Source organism: Pezoporus flaviventris, unplaced genomic scaffold, assembly GCF_033815535.1.
Source record: "Pezoporus flaviventris isolate CSIRO_AGI_PZ_B2104156 unplaced genomic scaffold, CSIRO_AGI_Pfla_v1 ptg000072l, whole genome shotgun sequence".
Lineage (NCBI taxonomy): Eukaryota > Metazoa > Chordata > Aves > Psittaciformes > Psittacidae > Pezoporus > Pezoporus flaviventris.
Window position 1 is genome coordinate 486,894 of NW_026892620.1, and position 20,159 is coordinate 507,052.

General features: G+C 45.7%; 1 protein-coding gene across 2 annotated transcripts; it reads left to right on the forward strand.

Annotated features, from left to right (window-relative positions):
• Positions 1 to 212: 212 nt before the first annotated feature.
• Positions 213 to 18,983, forward strand: ECRG4 (ECRG4 augurin precursor). Of its 2 annotated transcripts, XM_061472635.1 has the most exons (5): positions 213 to 386; positions 12,572 to 12,677; positions 13,382 to 13,429; positions 16,220 to 16,377; positions 18,607 to 18,983. In XM_061472635.1, exons 2-5 carry the CDS (start codon positions 12,593 to 12,595, stop codon positions 18,766 to 18,768), a joined length of 453 nt encoding a protein of 150 aa, XP_061328619.1. In that variant the 5' UTR covers positions 213 to 386; positions 12,572 to 12,592; the 3' UTR covers positions 18,769 to 18,983. The 2 variants fall into 2 exon arrangements, with proteins under 2 accessions (XP_061328619.1, XP_061328618.1); XM_061472634.1 differs by lacking the exon at positions 213 to 386 and having other exon boundaries at positions 12,338 to 12,677.
• Positions 18,984 to 20,159: the final 1,176 nt, after the last annotated feature.

The window sequence follows — 20,159 nt, forward strand, 5'->3', positions numbered from 1 at the left end:
TGTGGCCAGTCGCTCATCGTACAGCCAGCACAAAAGCCCGAATTCCTTTCACATGAGAACACGGGTACATCTGCTTGCAATCATCTTTCTCCAGGCAGCTAGCCTGATTAAGCAGAAATGTGATTCTCCACACATGGTCCAAGGAGTGCTTGGCAGACACCCGCAGCCAAGGGGCTGGGATTCGGGAGAAGCAGAATAAATGCGCCTTTCACGCCCAGCATCCCCAGCAGTCCTGTGGCTCCTGCGCTCGCAGCCTTGGTCACTTCTTGCCCTGCTTGCAGGAGGCAAGACACACTGAAATAAAGAGAAACTTGTTCTGTGGCAGGAAAGGTCATTTCTTCTGGCCAGGCTTTTGGGAAGGAGACAGGAAGCGTATTATTTTAAAGGTAAACCGATAAAATATTTGTTTGCTGGAGGAAGGGGAGGAATGTCAGAAACATGTCAGCGTTCTTTAGAAAAAGTTATTGTGGTGTCTTACCCCTGCCCTGAAAAGAGCTGCAAGGTGTTGTAAAGAAATGTTTTAGCCCTCAGTGGTCCATAGATCCATGCAGGGTATTTTCCTTGTGGGAAGGATTCTCTTTGTCCGTCCATGCATGCATGTGTGTGTGTGCTCACGGGGATGTGAATGCACACTCTTAGCAGAGGCAATGGTTGAAAATATGAGAAGTAAGTAGACGTAGAGGGATATCAGCAGATTCTCTGGTAATGCTATTTGTTTGCTTCTTAATATTTTTTTTATTGCAGCTGACCAACAAGGAATCACTAAAAATGACTACTTCAGTGAAGGCTGCAGTTTGTAGCACAGATGTGTTATGGTTTATGTACTTCTGCAGATTTGCCAGATTCCGTTTCAAAACTTGCCTTTCATGCTGCTTCACAAGAGGACTGGAGAAGTAATTTATAGGTGCAATTAAGAATGCCATGTTTGGGGAGTTAAGGGAAAGTATTTTTAAGGAAAGCAAACTTGACAGTTGAGTAGCTTGGCTTCACTGTGACTCCTGAAAGCAAACAAATCTGATCATCAGTTAATATGTTTGTAAAAACTAGGTTGCACCCCTCCAAGACTGTTTTTTACCAGCTCATAGTCCAGAGAGATAGCCTGAGGACTTCAGCCAGAGCTGCAGGAGCTGTGCTTTGCCAGAAGAGCACTGCAGTTGTAGCTGTAGTGGCCCCAGGGCACGTGTGTCCCAGCCCAGCTGTGGCATTCCGCTGGTTGGACTGATTGAAATGGTCAGAGGTGACAATTCATCACTTCTCTGCCTAACGCAGCTGTGCAGGCAAGTGCTGTGCTGGCAGGCTGGGCAGGGGAACTGGGGACAAGGCAGCCTGCTTTGTGTTTGCCCTTTGGAAGCATATGGTTAAATCGGGTATGGACTTCTCCTAAACTCTTTGAACTGTACTCTTGCCAAGACCTGCCAAAGTCTTGTTTTAGGCCAAGTTATGTTGTTGGCCTCAAACAAATGCCTAATACACTCTCCGAAAATAAGTCTGAGTCTTAGCAGTTTTAGGAATCTAGCTGGTTAAGAAAGTCTTAATGTAAGGGTATGGTGGAAGAACCATACTTGTCTCTTAACAAGTAGAGGGAACAGTGATGGACAGACACTGTTTTCAAAAATAATTGTCATGCAGTTGTCTGTTCACTTGTCTGTATGTTTGACCATTGCAGTTTATTCACCCGCACTCATGCACACGTGCAGAATTTTAAGGTGACAGTAGAATGACTTATGTTAGTACAAAAAGATTCAAAAGGAAACATCTGTCATTAAAAAACAATATGAAAAAAAAACATTTATTGATCACAGGCTGGAATACAGGAATTTTTGCATGCTACGTTTGGCTTGACTTACTATAGACGAGACTTAATGATGGACAGAAGGGTTGTCTGGAAGAAACTGCGAGGTGTCTGATATTTCCCAGGGCTTCTCTCCTGAATGTTCATTTGGGTACTGCAACACACTGATACTCTGTCTATGGATATATCTATTCAAGTATTATTTACAGGTCTCACACTTAAATGTCTTTTTTTAATATGGCTTCATTCTCTGTGAATGCTAATGTGGGTATGTGGAGATCAGGCACAAATTGGATGCCTTTAAGGCTGTGTCAACGGCCTCTGAGGATATTGATCACCAAGTGTGGCTACTGAGAAATGATGCTGAAACCTTTGGAGCTGAACAGTTAACAGAGTGTGGATGGACCCTGGATTTTCAGTTATAGGATGGATAAGCCATTATATCAGTCTGTCCCTATGCCAGTCAACCAGTCTGATGGTTGGGTCTCAGTGCAGGGATGGGAAAATGCACATCTTTGTTACTCTGCTTTGTGAAGGCTGTGCTTACAGAGAATATTCTTACCACTCACCACACAGCTTTCATACTCAGCAGGAGGCACAAGCACAAGTTTTTAACTTCTGGGAGTCAATGTAATTTGCAGAATTGGGTCCTGCTCTTGCATCTTAGTCTTTCTGATCTGTTACACCATCAGCCTTTGCCTGCTCTGTTGCTTACCTGCAGCTCCTCCTCTCCTTGTAGCACTGTTGTCAACCATCGACCTTCAGATATTGCCTGAAGTCACTGCTGTGCAATTGATGGGAAAATAGTAACTGTTAGGTTGAAGGAAAGTTGGCTTCAGCTGACGTTTTTGTATAAACTCAGAGCAATCAATTTCACAGGTGATTTGTAAATGTACAAACTCCACCTGACTTTTCCTTCCTTTCACATCCAAGAGCGATGCATTGATTTTAAGGCTAGAAGACATCACTCTGGCCTGATCACTTGCATAATTCAGATCCTCTGACATCCCTATATAAACTCATGTTTCTGGATCAAGAAGAGTACTTGTGACAGAGACTGTCTTTTAGCTAGGAAAAAATCCTCTACCCTTAATTAAGAAAGATCCTCATAGTCCAAGACAATCCTTCTGAAGTTGTTCCAGTGTTGTCCAAGAAAAGTGTCTTATACCTTCCATATGCTTGTTAGCACCCATCTGGTATTTCCCCTCAGAAGTTTGACTCTGAGCCCATTACACATCCACTTGGACACAAGCACTCCAGAAGGGAGGCTGCTCCACTACCTCCATGTGCATCACCCATACACATAATCTAAATATTAGTAAACAAAATGCATTTCATAACTGTAATTGTTCTTGTCACACATTCAGCCCCAGATCACTCGGATCATTTTGGATAATTTATTCCTGAAACAGCTTACATAATCTGGGAGGAGAAAAGGCAGATACATTTTTTGATATAATGCTATGAAGAGAATATGCATAGATCTTTGGATCATATTCCTGGTTGGTATTGTTTATTCACATGATAGAGTTTAGATCTCTGTGTGTGAGAGCTTTTTTTTAAATGGAAATATATGATGTTTAAATGGAAACAAGAGATGAATATGAGAGAGCAACCTCTGATGAAGTAAGAAGAGGTGGAATTTGTCCATAATGAGACCAAAATGAACATATTCTGTCAGCCTTTGTTTTAGTTTCTTTTTTTTTTAGCCTAGCCTAGAGTCATCTGTGCACTTGCAGGGAAATTAATCTGTGCTTTGGGCAGTGGGATCTCTCCATAGCTAGGGGAGACTGATGGATTGATTCACATATTAAGACTGTAAGTTCGATGGGAGCTGTGTAGAAATGGTGACAGTAGTGCGGATTTGAGGGCTTTGGCTTCTTTACTAAAACAGATACCTTATAACATTTGCTCCTTCTTTTTTAGATAAAAGGTCCTGTTTATGCTTTGTATTTCTCTCTTCTTTCTGCTGCATGTTTCTCTTCTCATTTTTTTCCTGTGTTTTTCTCTTCTTCCTCTCTAAACATTTCAGTTTGGCTTGTTTAAATTACAAAATAAATTATGAAGTCGTGTGAAGTTAGTAGTATGTGAAAGCTTTTCTATGGGCACATGTAGTGGCTTTGTAACGATTCCGTGATTTGGTTATACTGGGCTTGCTTTTTATTGTTAAGTGAAACATGGCTAACCCAAACCCCATGGCAGAAATTTTGTATCAAAGAATCAACGTTAAAGTGTTGACTTTACTAAACCCAGGGACAGTTGTTGTATTTGAAGCAGCAACACCAGGACTCTTCTTGTTTGTTTGCTCACAGCAGCGGGCCTCCTAGGTCTCTGAAAAATGTGCTCATGTATTGGTTACTGCTTGCTTCAAAGTATCTGTGCTGCCCCAGTTTTCTCTTTGTTGAAAAAAGGCAGCAAGCCTCCTATCTGCGCCCATCTCCTCCCTGCTGCCCAGAGAAGTGGTGGAGTCACCACCTCTGGTGGTACTTGAAAGGCTCATAGGTGTGGTGCTTAGGGACACGGTTTAGTGGTTAGCTAATAGGCAGTCACTGTCCTTCCCTTATGAAGAGTACTACACATCTGTCATGCAGGGGGTGAAGAGATGTTAAAGCAGGAAAATGTTCTTTAAAGCAAAAATAATTGCGGTCTTCTTTAAAAACAAGGAGTTGGTCACAAAGGTTTATAATGGCAGATCTTCAGAAAGGAGGAGGCAAAAGACTTTAGTTTTGGCAGACGTAAGAGATTAAATTTCTCACCCCACCTTGAGTTAATAGAGTTTCAGAATCCCTATTCCTGAAGCAGATAAACTTTCTTGTTAAAGTCTGTATTTGGTTTGGTCCCAGACTGAGTGATCTGGCTCAAAACAGGGCTGTTTTGCCCACCAGGTCATTTCTGATGCAGAGGAAACAACATGTTGGACATGGACAGTAGCATATTAGCTCCTCTGTGCCACAGCCATCCCGTATGGCAAGAGCTCCAGGGTGTAACAGCAATTATGTCAATGCCTAGAGGAGCTAGCAGGGACTTCAGAGGCCTGTCTACATCAACAAATGCAGGCAGGTTCTTCTGCTTGGGTGAAGGACAGCCAGTGTGAGTTCAGAAGTCATAAAGCCCTATTAACACAGAGCTAATGGGCCCTGCTGTGACATGGGTCAGGTTCTGTGCCAGGCTTTGGGATCAGAGCCCAGCGGTGTTCCTCTGCCACCCAACAAACACAGCTCTAGGAGAGCAAAGAGCCAGGGATGAAGCCCCTACTTTTCCAGGGGAGCGTCTGTATGATGGCATTTTGCAAGATCCAGGCATAGCAACAGCAGACTGGTATTTAATCTTTCACAGACAAATGGGATTCTGTAGGGCTTTTGTGATTAAAAATATATGTGTGCATGGGTGCTTGTGGGATACACACCTAAATGATCGCATCAAGCAAAAAACATCCCCTCAAATCTCTGTTCCCCTCAGCCATTGTGATGCCAGGTTAGTACACAAGCCCTTTGAAGTCACTGGCATCCAAAGACAGCCGGGTGCAGTGGGGCTTCACACAGGAAGATTAAAGGTGTTACTGAGCAGCAGCAAGCAGCACCAGCACAAAGAGACTACAGAAAGTGCATTCTCCTGGAAAGAAACCGAACTGTAAATCAGAAAGGTAATCCAACACCAGACAAGAGGAGGCATGGGCTTGTTCACAGTCAGGGCTCAGGCAGGGCACTGGTGAAATTGGAAAGCCCAGGTATAAAGCAGAGCCAGGGAGAGCAGCCACAGAGCAGATCAAGAGAGGTGTAAGGTCACACATGATAACGTCAGGAAGACAAGTGAGGTTCTGATAACCTGAGAATTGTGCTCTGATAACCTGAGAATTGTGCTCCAAGCTGGGACGTGCTACATGTTATTAAGGCTCCCAAAGGCTTGTGCTTGACCTGAGGAGTGAGCAATCACCTGCCCTCCTCTGCAGGTGACTTTGCCATATTTCAACCATTTGGGCAGATAGTCTGTGTACCAGGGTCCTGCCTCGGGCAGGCTGGCAGTGCTGCTGGAAATTTCAGCCCATGTGGTTCCTACCTGTCTGAGAAGGCAGGCCGGGGAAAGCAGTTTGTTCTGTTTATACTGAGAAAGCCTGGCAGCCTTCAGGGGATGTGCTGGCTCCTGTGCTTTGAAACAGGCTTCAGACTGATCAACAGCAGCAGTAGTTGGGGATGCTCCCCTTTTCCTTCCCATGAAAATGCACCCACTTTCACCCATTGCCAATTAAAAACAAATTAGTTTTAAAGCACATGCTCAGGGCATGTGGGCTGTGTCCCTGCAGGTCTCTGAGGTTTACGTCCACAATAGTGAGATTGCAGCAGAAGTGTCTAGGGCTTTCCCTGCCACCCAAGCTGTCATATATTGCTGCTGGGGCCGAAGGGACAGAGGTACAGGAAAGAAAACCTTGGGTAGAACTGTCCTGTCACTGTCTCGAGCCCTTTGCTCCTTGGCATGCAAATGTGTTCTGCTAGCAAACTACCCTGCACCGGCAGAAATACACTGTGAACCATGCCCAGATTTAACAGGCATCCGAGTCATCACTAAGGAGTCATGAAGACACCAAACTGGCCTGCAAGGACCTGTTGTAGGCACTGCTAAAGGCCTCAAATGTGAGACAGGAGGAGGAAGTGATCTGACTGGGCTGCTCAGGTGGGATGGGGTCAGTGTGAATTCAGGTTGCCCCTCTCTCCACAGTGTCCTGCTCTGGGGATAATGTTTAAGAAGCATCAAGTGAGCCCAAATACAGCTATTCCTTAGGATGTGGTAGACATAATACCCTCCTCTGCCAAACAAAGAAGTTCTGTTTCACCAGTTCCACCACATTCCCACTGTGGCCGTACTCTCCCACCTCCTTCTTGGCCTCAGCTCTTGCAAATCGCCTACCTGAGCCATCACATCTCACTAGTCCTTAAGACAACTAACACAGCAAAAGTAAACTGGGTCTGCCTTTTTATCAAACTGAATTGGCTCCAAAAAGTATTAGAGTCAGTGCTTGTAAGAGAGGGGAGGATGAGGTAGCAAGGGGCAGAGAGACTTTGCCATCTTGGTGGTAGCAAGCCACCACATTGACTTCTTAAGCTCTTAAGGGTAAGGCAGCTGCCTCAGGAAGCACAACCTGGTTTGTGCTGGATTTGTCATAAGGTACTGAACTGGGTGTTGGAAAGGCTGGCTTCTCTGGTAATGTTCTTCACAAAGGAAGACACTCATGTGCACTGTTCTATGAAGGGGTTTAGAGCTGCAGGGGTGAGGAGAGAGGTATTTTTCCAGCCATGATGAAGGTGCCCAAGTGTTTGAAGGTGACTGGGCTTGCAAGAAGCTCTTCACAGCTTCCCCTGGTCTTGCAGTTTCTGACGTGATGGTGCAAACCAGCTCTCTGGTGAAGCACAAGGGAGGAAATACTGTTCCTGTGATGAAGACTTGGGGACCTGTGATGACAGGGAAACTGTGCCAGTGGGTGGTGGTATGGGACACTCTTCAGGAAAGGGCTTGATCCCTGAATAGCAGCGGTCACTGATGACACAATGTAGTATCCAGATCGCTTTATTTTATTATATGAATGGCACCCACTCCATGAGTAAGCCCAGAGTTTTGGGGAAAGAACTGTGTGTACAAACCATTAAGACAGCAGTAATGCATAGGAAGAGGGATGCTAAAGCCAGATTGTTAAATTTAATGTTTTTAAGACTTTGCATTTACTAATCTTTGAGTATTTGCAACTCATTTGATGTGTTTGGGGCTTTTGTTGTTTTGAGGTCTTTTTGCTTGTTGGTTTGTTTGTTTTTAACTAGCTTGCATGCATTCTGGATGTGAATAACAAAGTGAGTGTCGGACAGTGAGGGAATAAAAACACGTCAGAAATAGCTCAGGAATTAGTGTTCATAAAAAATGTTTTGAAGCATAAAGAGTCCCAGGAGAGAGCAGTAAAAGAAAGAGTGATTTGAATAAAATCAGGCCACAATAAAAAGACACGTTGTAATGTCCTACAGTCTCTCTCCACCTCCCTTCCTGTTAGATCTGAATTGCAGACTTGCTGTATACTTCCAGGTTTATCCTAAGGATACACTGGATGCAGTGAAAAAGGGGAAGGATTTCTTAGAGAACTTTTTGATCCCTTTGCCAAAAGGAAGCAGCCATGATCAGAAAATGTTGCCCAGCTGATCTGCTTCTCACTGTGCTTATCGTGAGAGGTTAATTCTGTAGTGCGGGCAGAAAAGTTCTGTCAGTTAGTGAAGGGAGGAGGATGGACAGACCAACAGAAACCACTTCTTATCTGACAGGGTCAGCCAGAAGGTGCAAAATATATTTTCAGTAGCCAAACACAGAGGGAAAAAAAAGAAAGACGTGTTTTAAGGGGTTTTCTATGGAAAATATAAACACTAATATTTGTTGCTAACATGGACCAAAGTAGTGGTGCAACCAGTTGAGACACAACAGATGAAATGTGTCCCAGCCATGTGTCGAGGCCAACAAGAGGCAAGCAAAAATTAAACTTTACCTAAAGGAAAGGCATTTGCCCTAGGACTTGGGGCTGATCCTGTCACTATCAGGAGGTCTCTAGGGCAGTGGAAAAAATAGTATGAAACTCAAAATGTTTTGGGAAGAACTGACTGATGACTTCTGTTTGGAAGCAAAACATGACTCCTGCAGTTTTCTTGGAAGAGGCTGCAGAAAACAATCTGGAATGTCAAGTGCCTCTGTCCTAAGGCTTGCGACTGGGCTCATACGGCTTGGAGAGTCTGTAAAAAACTCACGTAGCACAAAACAGTCATTTTCTGGGTGTTGGGAGTGTTGTTCAGTGCTGCCGCATTCCTGATCAAATGGGTTGTTTTAGTGGATCATTAAAATATTCATGGTGCTTCACTGTGAGAAGATGAAATGTCATCTCCTGCAGTCCCTGGCTGATTTCCAATTTACCTATTTGCCTACAAAATTATGCTGGTGCCAGGTCGTAATATTTTATCATGTCTTGTTTTTTTTTCCTTGAAAATCCAGCTTTGGGACTCCTGTGATTGTATAAATATTTTATCTACTCTGCATTTAAGAATATTATTGCTTTGAAATGCTTGAAATTGTGAAGCCTACTAAAAGAAGGGAAGTAACTAAGCTCAATCTTTTCAATACAATTTTTTTGTGCTCTGAATTACTGAATATCCTTGAATGGCCATTACGGATACTATCTCTTACCTTTTTATGAGTACACCACAGTTCTCTCAACAGCTACTGTGATGAGATGCAAAAGCAGAGGTGTTTCTGCTATTCAGGCATCTCTCAGTACTTAATTTTGGGCAAAATGTTCAATAATAATTAAAAAAAATCAAACAAAAATTCAGTGATGTTTTGAGGCAGACACTTCCCCACCCCTCATCTAATTCAGATCAGTTAAACAGCCACACATGCCCATTTTATCTACCTGTAGAAGCCACTGGGTTTAAAACCACTAAGCATGAGCTCAGAGATCACACAGATGAAATGGGGTCAGCTGAGCAGTCACTAAACACTCAGTGAGTTGCAGAAATATTTACTAAATCAGCTTGGATCTTCTTTGCTTATCCCAGATAACACACACGAAGTCCTGCAGGCCCCAAAAACAATGCTGGCCAGCAGTAGGCTCAGCAATTGGGGTTTTTCTGGCTCCAGTGAGTTACTTGCCTGGTTCCTGCCCACTTTTTCTCTCAAAGTCAGGTTTAGAGTGACTGTTGGATCGCTCCCAGTTTTCTGACCCAAGCTTTGGACCATTGTCAAGCCCCATGCTGGGGAAGCAAAGAAACCCACCAGCTCCATCCTGTTACCCTGCTACAGCATCCCTCCATCTAGTGGTCCCCATTACGCTAAGGGGCTTAATGGAACTTTATACCATGCCTTGCTCACCACTTGTCCTCGAGCTGTCTGGGGAGCTCTCCTGCTGGCAACATTAGTTAACATCTTTCGGTAACGCTTCAACACCAAGAGTCTACCATTGTCATCAGTGGTGATGAAAGACATTTAAGCAAATGATGTCAGTAGTGCAGACTTGCTTACCTAGAGCCCTTAGGGGGTGTTGCACAGCCGTGCTGGCAGAGAGCTCCCAGCGCTGGTGTGCCAGCGGAGGCAAACTAAGCCCTAAGACAAGCATTAAACTCCTCCATGCTAAAGAAGGGGATGTTTTAGAGTGATGTCACTGCTGATGGAGAGATCCCAGCAAAACACTGCAGCACCCAAGTCACACGCGCAGAGGCTGTGGTTTTACATGACAAATAGCAGAAAGGGCTACTGCGGGTGTGCCAATAAACACGGATACTCACTTGAAGGTAAACACTTCCTTGCGATCATGATGCAGCAGTTGCAAGCTCAGCAGAAAATGTCTTACTGCAACAGGAGGGCAACACTGCCTCAGTCCTTAAAACAAGCTGGAACACAAATAAAGATTGTTACTGGAAAAATATCATCTCCTTTTCACCGCTGCCTTTGAAAAGACGTGGTGTTATATTTTTACTCAGCTTCTTTCTTTATGTCTAAACTTTCATCCCCTGAACTGACAAAGTGACCTCTTCTGGGAAGATGCTGCACTCAGTTTAACCCTGAGCATTATATTCTTCTACCAAGCACTTCTTCCACCACTAGAGCAATGATTTTCTACAATAACCTTGCACTTGAGTCAATCTGTTCCCTGGGTTTCACCAGATAGCATTTTATATCCGTAATTTCTTGAGTCATGGTGTTATATTTGGTATCCAGAGGAGGTTTTGTGTTTCGTATTCTTTTGGCTCAGAGGCACCAAGTACCTGAAGTTCTGCAGAACCCCAGTTTCCACAAAAGACTTGTTACAAACTAGTCAGGTGAAAACAACACCCTCTGCCATTACCAGTATAGCAGTAGAACATAAACATTCATGTGTTATCACCTTGGCTTTCTAAATTATCTACATCATGGCTGTTTCATGTAGCCTTGCATATGTGCTCTTCACTGCTGTCCCTTCTAGCTATATTCTCCAACTAGTCATTCAGAAACCTCAGGTGGTTTTAGTAAAGAGGCTGTCAACGTTAAGCTGATGAAAGAGTGTATTGATTCAGAAGAAGGGGTGTTTGCTCCAACACATGCCATTAAATCTGCTGACGCTTTATACATGGAGCTGTGGAGAGAAACCACTCAAAAGCAGTGACGGAAAGGGCAAGCTGGTTTTGATTCCCATTTGCACTGAACTGAAACCTCCTATGGGAGCGCTTCCATCACAGACAGGAGCCTGGAAGGGGCTGATGCCGCCTGCTCTGCCCCCCAAAGCTGTGGCTCTCACAGAGAGCAAAGGGCACTTGGGCCGGAGTGACTGTGTTGCTTTTTCAAGCTGTTGCTGGTGCTGCTTCAACTGTGATGGGCAGAGAGGCCTGAGCATAACCCTGAGGGTGCTGGGGGATGGAAGGGAGAAGAGGGAACACTTTGGGTGCAGCTCCAAGTACTTTTTCACAAGGAAAAAGATGCGTGGGGCAGTCAGAAGCAGTCACCTGAAGCAATGATCAGGCTGTGGCTGGGACACTGCTGAGAGATCAGCCCTTGCTGGCGTTCCTTCTGTACTTTACTGTGGGTGATAAAGTCAGGCATAGGGTCTTGTCCCACCACCACAATTAGCCGTGCCTGAAATAACACTGACAGGCTCCACATCTCATCACAGGGAGTTGCCATGCCAGTGCATGGCCCCCTCACCACACATGCACATATATGTATATTTACACACACGTATTCAATACAGATATTTCTATAGAACTACAATAGATACAGTGTGTGTGTATATCCTCATCTGTACCCAATCTGGAAGCAGTCCTTGGATCAGGGAGCCAAGGCCTCTGTGCTTGCCAGGTTTCCTACAAGTAGGTTACAGAGAGAGCCCAGCTCACCCCTGCTCACCCTGGCCTACCCCCAGTATCCCTCCTGTGTGCCTCTGTACCCTGGCACAGCTTCAGCAGCAGGCGAGATGCCCATAACTATCCCCTGAGTATTGTGAGTCAGTGCTGCGATGGAAGAGAGAGGCTTGTGTCCGAGCATGGGCAAGGATTTCACTATGCTTTGTCTCATCTGGGCTGTTTCTGAAGCAGAGAGACAGTGAATTCACAGAGAGAAGCTTAAGTCTGAATTAGGAAGAGACAGAGTTAAGTTTACGCACCATTACAGTTATGATACTGCTGGACAAGGAGTTTTATGTAGTTTGTGAGTTTAGCTTTTGGTCCCTGAATTTTTGCTATAAGCTAAACCTGTCTATATGCAGAAAAAGAAATCAGAATTATTTTTAGAGCTGACCAGTTAAAATGCATTGATGTACACTGCGGACTTGGAAGGGGGATTTGGTGGAGTGGGAGGAAGGGAGAGAGAAAAAACCTTGAACTGGGTCACCTTTGGTTGATTCTGAATCATTTTTCCACCAAGACAACCTCTGAATTTCCCTCTGCTGTTCCAGCCAAGTGACAAACTGGTTTCATGCATACAGAAATGCTAAATGACGTGCTACTGCTATGTTTTAATTCCCTGTGAGAAAACCCTGCATGAATGAAAGGTCTTTACCGATTGAGCTGGATTATGTGTAACCCCAAAACAAAATCACTGCTGGGAACTGGCAAACCCGCCGCTGGCTACCGGGAGCTCCCCGACCTGCAGCGCACCGCGGCTGTCCTCGCTCCCCCCACTCACCTCTGCCGCCTCTCCGCCCCTCCCCGTGGCGTCGGGCCGGGGCGGGCAGGAGCGCCCCTTCACTCCGCTCCGTCTCCATCCCCATCCTCATCCTCCCGTCTCCTCCAGCCCAGGTGTCTCGCCGCTGCCATGCTGCCGACGTGTCCCCGAGGAGCCCTGCCCGGTGCCTCCCTCCTCTTCCTCCTCCTTTTTCCTCTGCTCTGCGCAGCCCCCGGTGAGTGAGCTCCCGCGGCCGGGACGGGGTGCGGGGATGGATGCGGGATGCGGGGAGAGAAAACACAACCCGACGCGTCCTGGGGAGAGGAAGGAGCCTTCCCCTGGTGTCCTGCATGAGTGAACGCCTTCGGTCACGCCAAAACTTGTGCAAATTGAACATTTCTGTTTTAAAGAGCTCGTTTTCCAGAGCAGAGCCCTTGCAGGTCAGACCTGTTGCATTGCCCGGCAGCGGGCTAAAGCCTTGGATCCCTTCTGAGAAAGGGCTTCAGTAAGAACAGCTTTGGTGTGCTTTGTGACAGGCTGCCAGGCACAGTTCTGAAGTAGCCAGGTCATTGGCATGCCCCTCGCTCAGTAACCTGGGGCTCCCAGGGCTACTGTGCTGGCTGTACGCTGCGTCACAATACTGGCACTGGCTACAGTCTTCTGCTGAAAAATATGATTTAATTGGTGAAGAGGCCACTATTGGGGTTTTCTTGCCAAGAAAAGCTGGGGAGAGGATGTCAGAAGCTTCCCTGCAGTGTATGTTGCGCTGGATTGTAGAAACGGGAGCAAAGGGAGGCAATGGGAGCAACTTGCCAGAGAGTTCTGGCTCTTGGTCTGGAGCTATGACAAAAATACTTTCAGTATTCTCTGAGATGCAAACTTTTTTTTTTTTCCTTTTCCTTCTTAGTAAATGTATGTGTTTTATTTTTACTTGTCTAGATGTGTCAAGGGGGAATAAGCTTAAAGAGATGTTTCAGAAACGAGAAGGTAAGTGAAGAGACAGTGAAGTGCTTCCCCTTATTTTTCCTTTAGTCAGTTGATGTCAGTCAAAGCTGCCAACATGTTGCCACTGAATTTACAGCTCAAGGCAGACAGCCAGAGGAACAGTGGCCAAGTGCCCGGTTCAAAGCTGGTAGCACACAGCTGCTCTCTCTGCATGCCATACCAAAAGCCACCCAACTAGAATCACAGAATGGTTTGGGTTGGAAGGGGTCTTAATGATTACCTAGTTCCACCCCCCTGCCATAGGCAGGGACACCTTCCACTAGACCAGGTTGCTCAAAGCCCTGCCCAGCCTGGCCTTGAACACTGCCAGGGATGGGGCAGCCACAGCTTCTCTGGGCAACCTGTGCCAGGGCCTCACCACCCTCGCAGGGAAGAGCTTCTTTCTAATACCTAATCTAAATCTCCCCTCTTTCAGTTTAAAGCCATTCTCTCTTGTTCTGTCACACCCTTGCAAAAAGCCCCTCTCCAGCCTCTTCTAAAGGCCCCCTTCAGGTACTGGAAAGCTTCTATAAAGTGTGCCTGAAGCCTTCTCTTCTCCAGGATGAACTGTCTCAGCCTGTCTTCATAGCAGAGGTGCTTCAGCCCTCTGGTCATCTTTGTAACCCTTCTCTGGACTTCTTCCAATAGGTCCATGTCCTTTTTATGCTGGGGTTCCCCAGATCTGCATGCAGTACTCCAGGTGGGGTCTTACGTCTGTTTGGGATGTGGTATTGGCAAGGCTGGAGGCTCAGCTCATCAGAGCCCCCTCTGAAAACCAGGGTTCCCTGCCCCAGGCAGTATGCTGGCATTTTGCTCTGCGCAGTGTATAGCATCTACCTTTCCCAGTGTACACATGGCAGATGTGGCATTCAGCTGGTTTATTCTGGGAAGTCACAACCTTTTCCAAGGAATTTCAACACATAGAAATACTGCTGGCTCAGGTGCAGTGAATAAAATGTGCAAACTGGGCTTGCTCATGACGCCTTGACTTGTTCCCTTTGTCCTCCGGGCCCCGTGTGTGCTTCCTTCTTGGAAGACTGCTTCTCTACAGGAGAGATGATGGCCGAGGGCCCAGTGGGCAGATGCACTGAATGGCTCGCTGGTTGAGGGAAAGGACTGGAAACAGAGCTGGCTGGGGACAAGCAGCACTGCAGCAGATGGGGGCAGGCTGAAGAGGCCTAGAAGTTCTGGTGTCCTCCCCTCAGCCTGCTCCATGTCTAAGGCAAAGAATTTACATCCCCCACAGAGCAGAATCCCACTTTTTGCAAGGCTGCTGAACTTCCCACTGGGTTTTTCCTGGACTCACCCACCGCCTCTTTGCCAGCCCCAAAACATGCATCCCATCCACAGATGTTTGCCTTCCACATGGGTTCCCTGCCTTACCATTCTGCAGTGCTTGCGTGCAGATAGGAGTGACTGCTTGTCACAGCAACCCTCCCTGTGCCCCAGTAGCAATCCACCTGTCTGTTCGGGTCCCCTGATGGGAGGGACCTCCCAAAGGAAGGCTTTTGCAGCACACAAGCATTATGGCCTAGACCAGGGAAAACCCCAAAGTCTTGCACTGATGATGGAGGGAATATGTAGCCCCTTAATTCCCGCCTCACCCCCCTTCTGCAGCGCCAAAGCGAGCAGGCTAAGTGCACAGTGTTGGTTCCTTCCCTGGCAGTGTCCCTTGTGCAGGGCTCATTGACATGGCATTTGTTCAGCAGTCCTGCTTCTCAGTCATAACACCCAGGTTGAGTGCACGGGGAGTTACCAGTTTCCAACCCATCACTGCAGGGCAGCCTGCTGCTTCCCACTCTTCCTGTGACAACTCATCTATCAATCACTTTTACCTCTTGAATCTCCTTTCCCCCTGCAGTCCCTCACCGCCCACCATGGGTCTGCCCACCTTCTGCTTCAATGGTTTTCACATCTCCATCTGACTTTCCTGTCTGCCCCAGCCTCTTCCCTCGCATCCTCCAAAAATTCCTATCCAAGTTCCTGGGTCTCTCCCTCATTGCAGCAAACCTTCTAAAGGCAAGACGTTCCTCCGATTCATATACATGCTTCTTCTTTCACGGGGAAGACAAAACATCATGCCATGTTTCATCATTTCCATGCATGGCAGGGGGCTAGCCCGTCCTCACATACACACCTTTCAGAGGTACATAATTTCGTCTAGCAGCCATAGAAAACTGCCGGCCCTTAGGCATGGGGCAAGCCAGATGGCACATCTGGGTCTAGCCGGTTGAGGGCATTCCCATGCATCCACCAAGCAGTGTCCTGTGGAAGCCTGATAGGGTTTTATTTTCAGGCATACAGAGCATTTAGTAGTATTCGGTATTTAAAAGCTACATTTTTAACAACAGATTCAAAAATCTACCTTTTTATGTGTGCCTCCCTTCACCCTAGTAAGTTAACATTTCTCCAGGCTCTTCAGGCTTTTTAACTTCACCTCGCATCTCCATTCCCATTTCTGCAACAGGACAGATGCCAGTCTCCTCTCCTCAAAGCACAAACCCATCGTGTATATGCTCTATGAGTTTGGGTTTATTTATTTAAATTCCTCACTTAGCTTCTGTCTTTGAGCTCAGAACAGCTTTTCAAAGTCCAAGTGGATGGGTGTAGCTGAGGAATCCTATTGCATCGATGGTTGCTGAGTTTATTACTGCTACTGCTGTCACACACATCGTGCTGCCAAGCACAAAGGTGATGGCACGATGTGAGAAGCATTTTCTCACTTGCTGCAAGCCTCAGGATGACTAAAAATTTCCTGGCATGTCTTTTGGGGGTGGGGGGGATTAATTTCAGCCCCAGTTGCCACGAAGCCTGAGCTGTCAGTGAAAGAAACAACAGCCAAGGCATTCCTAAACAGCCTGAGACGCCAGAGGCGCCAGCTGTGGGACAGGAGCCAGCCTGATGTACAGCAGTGGTACCAGCAGTTCCTGTACCTGGGATTTGATGAGGCGGTGAGTAAAAAGCTTTCCAGGGCCAGTAGAGCTTCAGGGTGTGTGGCTATGAGTACACAGCCATGGGGGCAACCAGAGAGAGAAGATGCCCCACTTCTGGTCACAGATACTGCGGTTTCTGTTTGTAAAGTAGCAAATGTTGCACGGAAATGTAAGCTCTGTTATTTGTTAGAGAATTCTTTCTTATTTTGTTAATAGAAAAAATTGACATTCGAATTTTGTGTGGAGGTCTTGGCTGTGACTGAACGTAGCTTAATAAATTGCAAATGGATGTATAAACAAAGCTTGCTTTGAGAAATAGGCGGTGAGACCCAAAGCAATCAATCGTATTTCAGGAAATTAATTTGGCAGCCTCAACCTTATCAATTTACTTTTAAACACTCTGATAAATTCACACCAACCTTGTCATGATTGGCATTCCTCAGTGAAATTGCACTAACAATATATACCTACTGCATGCCTGGGCCTCCATGGTGCAGGCAGCTCCTGACTGCATTGTGAGCACTGGCTGCTGTGCCTTGACTCTAAATGTGAAAAGAAAACCATTTGATAATGTGCAGCCAACCTCCCTTCAAATGAGAATCACAGAATGGTTTGGGTCGAGGACGACCTGGAGATCATCCAGTTCCAACCCCCCTGCCATGGGCAGGGACACCTCACACCAAACCATCTCACCCAAGGCTCTGTCCAACCTGGCCTTGAACACTGCCAGGGATGGAGCATTCACAGCCTCCCTGGCAACCCATTCCAGTGCCTCACCACCCTAATAGTAAAGAACTTCCTCCTTATATCTAACCTGAACTTCCCCTGTTTGTCTGAACCCATTACCCCTTGTCCTGTCACTACAGTTCCTAATGAAGAGTTCCTCTCCAGCATCCTTGTAGGCCCCCTTCAGATGTGGAAGGATAATTAACCCAGTTAATTTGTAAAAACACAGCTCTGCACAAAGCTTTAGTAAACAGATGCTGAAATAGGGTGAAAAATGTGCATTTATTGCAGTCTCACATGTAGAATAATTTCTATGTTAATAAGAGGAAAAACCAGTTATAGATACAGAAGTTTTGGCTTCTGTTAGCTGCATGAATGTGTTTAATGAGATTGCATTGGCACGGGCAAGCTGGAGAACATTTTGGACCTTCATGCTATGTGGATTGCTTAGAAGATGAATGCATTCATTTTCAAAGCTGGAACAATTAGAAAAATAATCCTTTGCTTGGACTGAAATGATGAAGGATACTTTTCTGTTTTATCCCCTGGGCATTATGCAGATAAAAGTGACTTTTTAACATTAGGGCCATAGCACCCTCCCCCAATAGGAATAGGAAAAATAGGCAAAGTGATTTTATGCATCAGAAACTAAAGACTGGGGGCAAATACCAAGAAGTAATAAGGACAAACCATGTAGATAAGACAAATTCTCCTCTGTGCTCCTGTGTGCATTTCGAAGACTGAAATGAGGCCTGTTGTGGGATACAATGAATCTGCTTAGTAGGTTTTCTTGAGTATTAAGACACAGTTTTAACAATGAAATAACTGTTTGTTCCAAGCAAAGGACTTGGGCCATGCTTACCCATTGTGTATTTTGCAAAACTTTTTTTCCAAATCTCAGCCAAAAATATTTCCAAAGAGTCATTCAGATGGAAAGGCTTTGGCTTGGCAAGTATTTGATATCCTTGCACACAGTTTTTCCTCTGCTGTTGTGAGCAGAATTGAACTGCTTATTGCATTTCCATAGCTAGAAGGCTGCACTGTACCTTCATTTTTACCCATGTAAAAGAGAACCAAAAGATCACAGGCATAAAGCAAAAGCCCGTTGCACCCACTCTGCAGTCAGTGACATTTTGATTAAAGGCATGGGACAGTGGGGAACCAAACCTTTAGATTTTTAAGTGCAAAACATTGAAAGGTTTTCATCGTCCACCATGGAAAAAGTAATTGAAATACTAAAGGTGCTCAGTGAGTGTCTCAGTTTAAGCACTTTACAGGGGGCAGTGGGTGTTGGGCTGAATCCCACGTGGGCTGGACAATTCCTGCACTTAGGACCCTGATAAATCCCATAGAGAAGGTAGGTACAAGTCACAGACCCCACAGAGCTAAAGATTTCATTTCGACAAGCACACAAAGGATCTGAATTTCTGAAAGAGACAAAATGAACCTGTTGCACCATTTCTGTTTCTCTCTCTTTGTTGCGAAGTTTAGGTTAGGAATGTATTCTCTTTTTTTCCGCAGAAATTTGAGGATGACATGTCCTACTGGACCAGCTTAGGGCGTGCTCGCAATGAATACTACGGTGGGTACTACCAACACCACTATGATGAAGATGCACCGATTGGTCCACGAAATCCACACAGTTTCAGGCATGGAGCAGGTGTCAACTATGATGATTATTAATGCCATTTACCCTGCTATAGCTGGTGCCTACACAGCTGCACTGCATGAGGCTGAGTCGTCCTCCCTCAGCCTTGCTTTCCTTCCATTCATGTAAAACAGCAAGAGCAAAGGAACTGCCAGACTAAGACAAAAGCAACACGACTTTTTTAATTATTGTTACTTAGTAGCACGCTTTATATAAAGTGTTATAGAAATAAAGCTTTTTTGATAAAGAGGTTGTCATTATTTAGTACAGTTTGTAGCACCGTGTTTCATTCCAACTGTATTACTACAGATTCCTTTTTAAAGGGCTCTTTCATTTGTTTTCCTGCAATCAATCACAAAATTACATTATATCATCTAGTTTGCGGCACAATATAAGCCAATGCATTTCAGATGTGCCAGTTCATTCAGATTTGTGCCAACAAATAAATCCAGTTGCCCTTGGGGGGATAAGAAAAAACACCCAAACATTCCTCTCAGCTGAAGTGCTGCCTTGCTGCACTTGTTGAAGTGCTCTGCTGTTTCTGTACCTACCACACACAGCCCTTCAGACTGGTGTGACATGGCACTTCTGCAGCTCCTGCTGGGGCAAGGACAGATGTTCACAAAAGCTAATTCAGCGTGGAGGAGCTCCCCTACCTGCACGGCCTGTGAAAGGAAAGGATCCTCCAGGGAAGGGGCTCAATGCAGGAATCTGACTTCAGAAGCAATTGCTGAGATGCACAGCATTTAGCCTGAGCGGCCCCAACCCCTCCCAGGCACGATAACCTGAAGGTTATCTTTGATGAATACTCCCCTTTGTGTCCTTTCCACTGAGCTACAAGCTTCCAGGCTAGCTCAAAACGGAATACAATAACTAACTAACCTATTTAAAATGAGGTTAGCATCAGATAGCATCCAACACAGTCCCCAAGCACAATTCTTACCTAGTTCCCTCTATCCTCAATTCAAACTGGAGTCTACACATTACCAAAATGCATCAGAGCCTGGGCATTTGTCAATGAAGTGTAGTGGGGATTAGAGGGAGGGGTGGTTAGTGGGGTTAAGATCCCCCAAATACAACCAGCTTTTCTACCACAGCAACATCAGCCACACTGCTGCTTCCCTCGTTACTGTGAAGTCCTCATGAAATCTAGGAGGGAGATTTCAACTGTCAGGGGCTTCAGGAGGAGCTTGGTGGAGGAAAGAGATTGGGCAGGTGAGAAAGGGTGGCTTTTCCACAGCTTCTGGAGCTGAAACATCAGGATAAAGAGAGATGAAATGAGTACTGCAAATGCCAGCTGGCAGAAAGGACAGCAGGGGTGTTTCAGCTGTCTGTCATCTAAAGCTTACCAGGAATTTCCAAAGCAAGGATCACAGTAACACCATTCTTTACACTTCACTTGTTTCTTAACCAAGTGTACTTCCTA

What these genes read in the sequence shown, in the direction of transcription:
- ECRG4 (XM_061472634.1), top strand. Translation starts at nt 12,353, where the DNA reads ATGTGTAACCCCAAAACAAAATCACTGCTGGGAACTGGCAAACCCGCC. An exon ending in TCTGCTCTGCGCAGCCCCCG is followed by an intron (nt 12,678 to 13,381) that starts GTGAGTGAGCTC and finishes TTACTTGTCTAG; the next exon opens with ATGTGTCAAGGGGGAATAAG. An exon ending in GATGTTTCAGAAACGAGAAG is followed by an intron (nt 13,430 to 16,219) that starts GTAAGTGAAGAG and finishes GATTAATTTCAG; the next exon opens with CCCCAGTTGCCACGAAGCCT.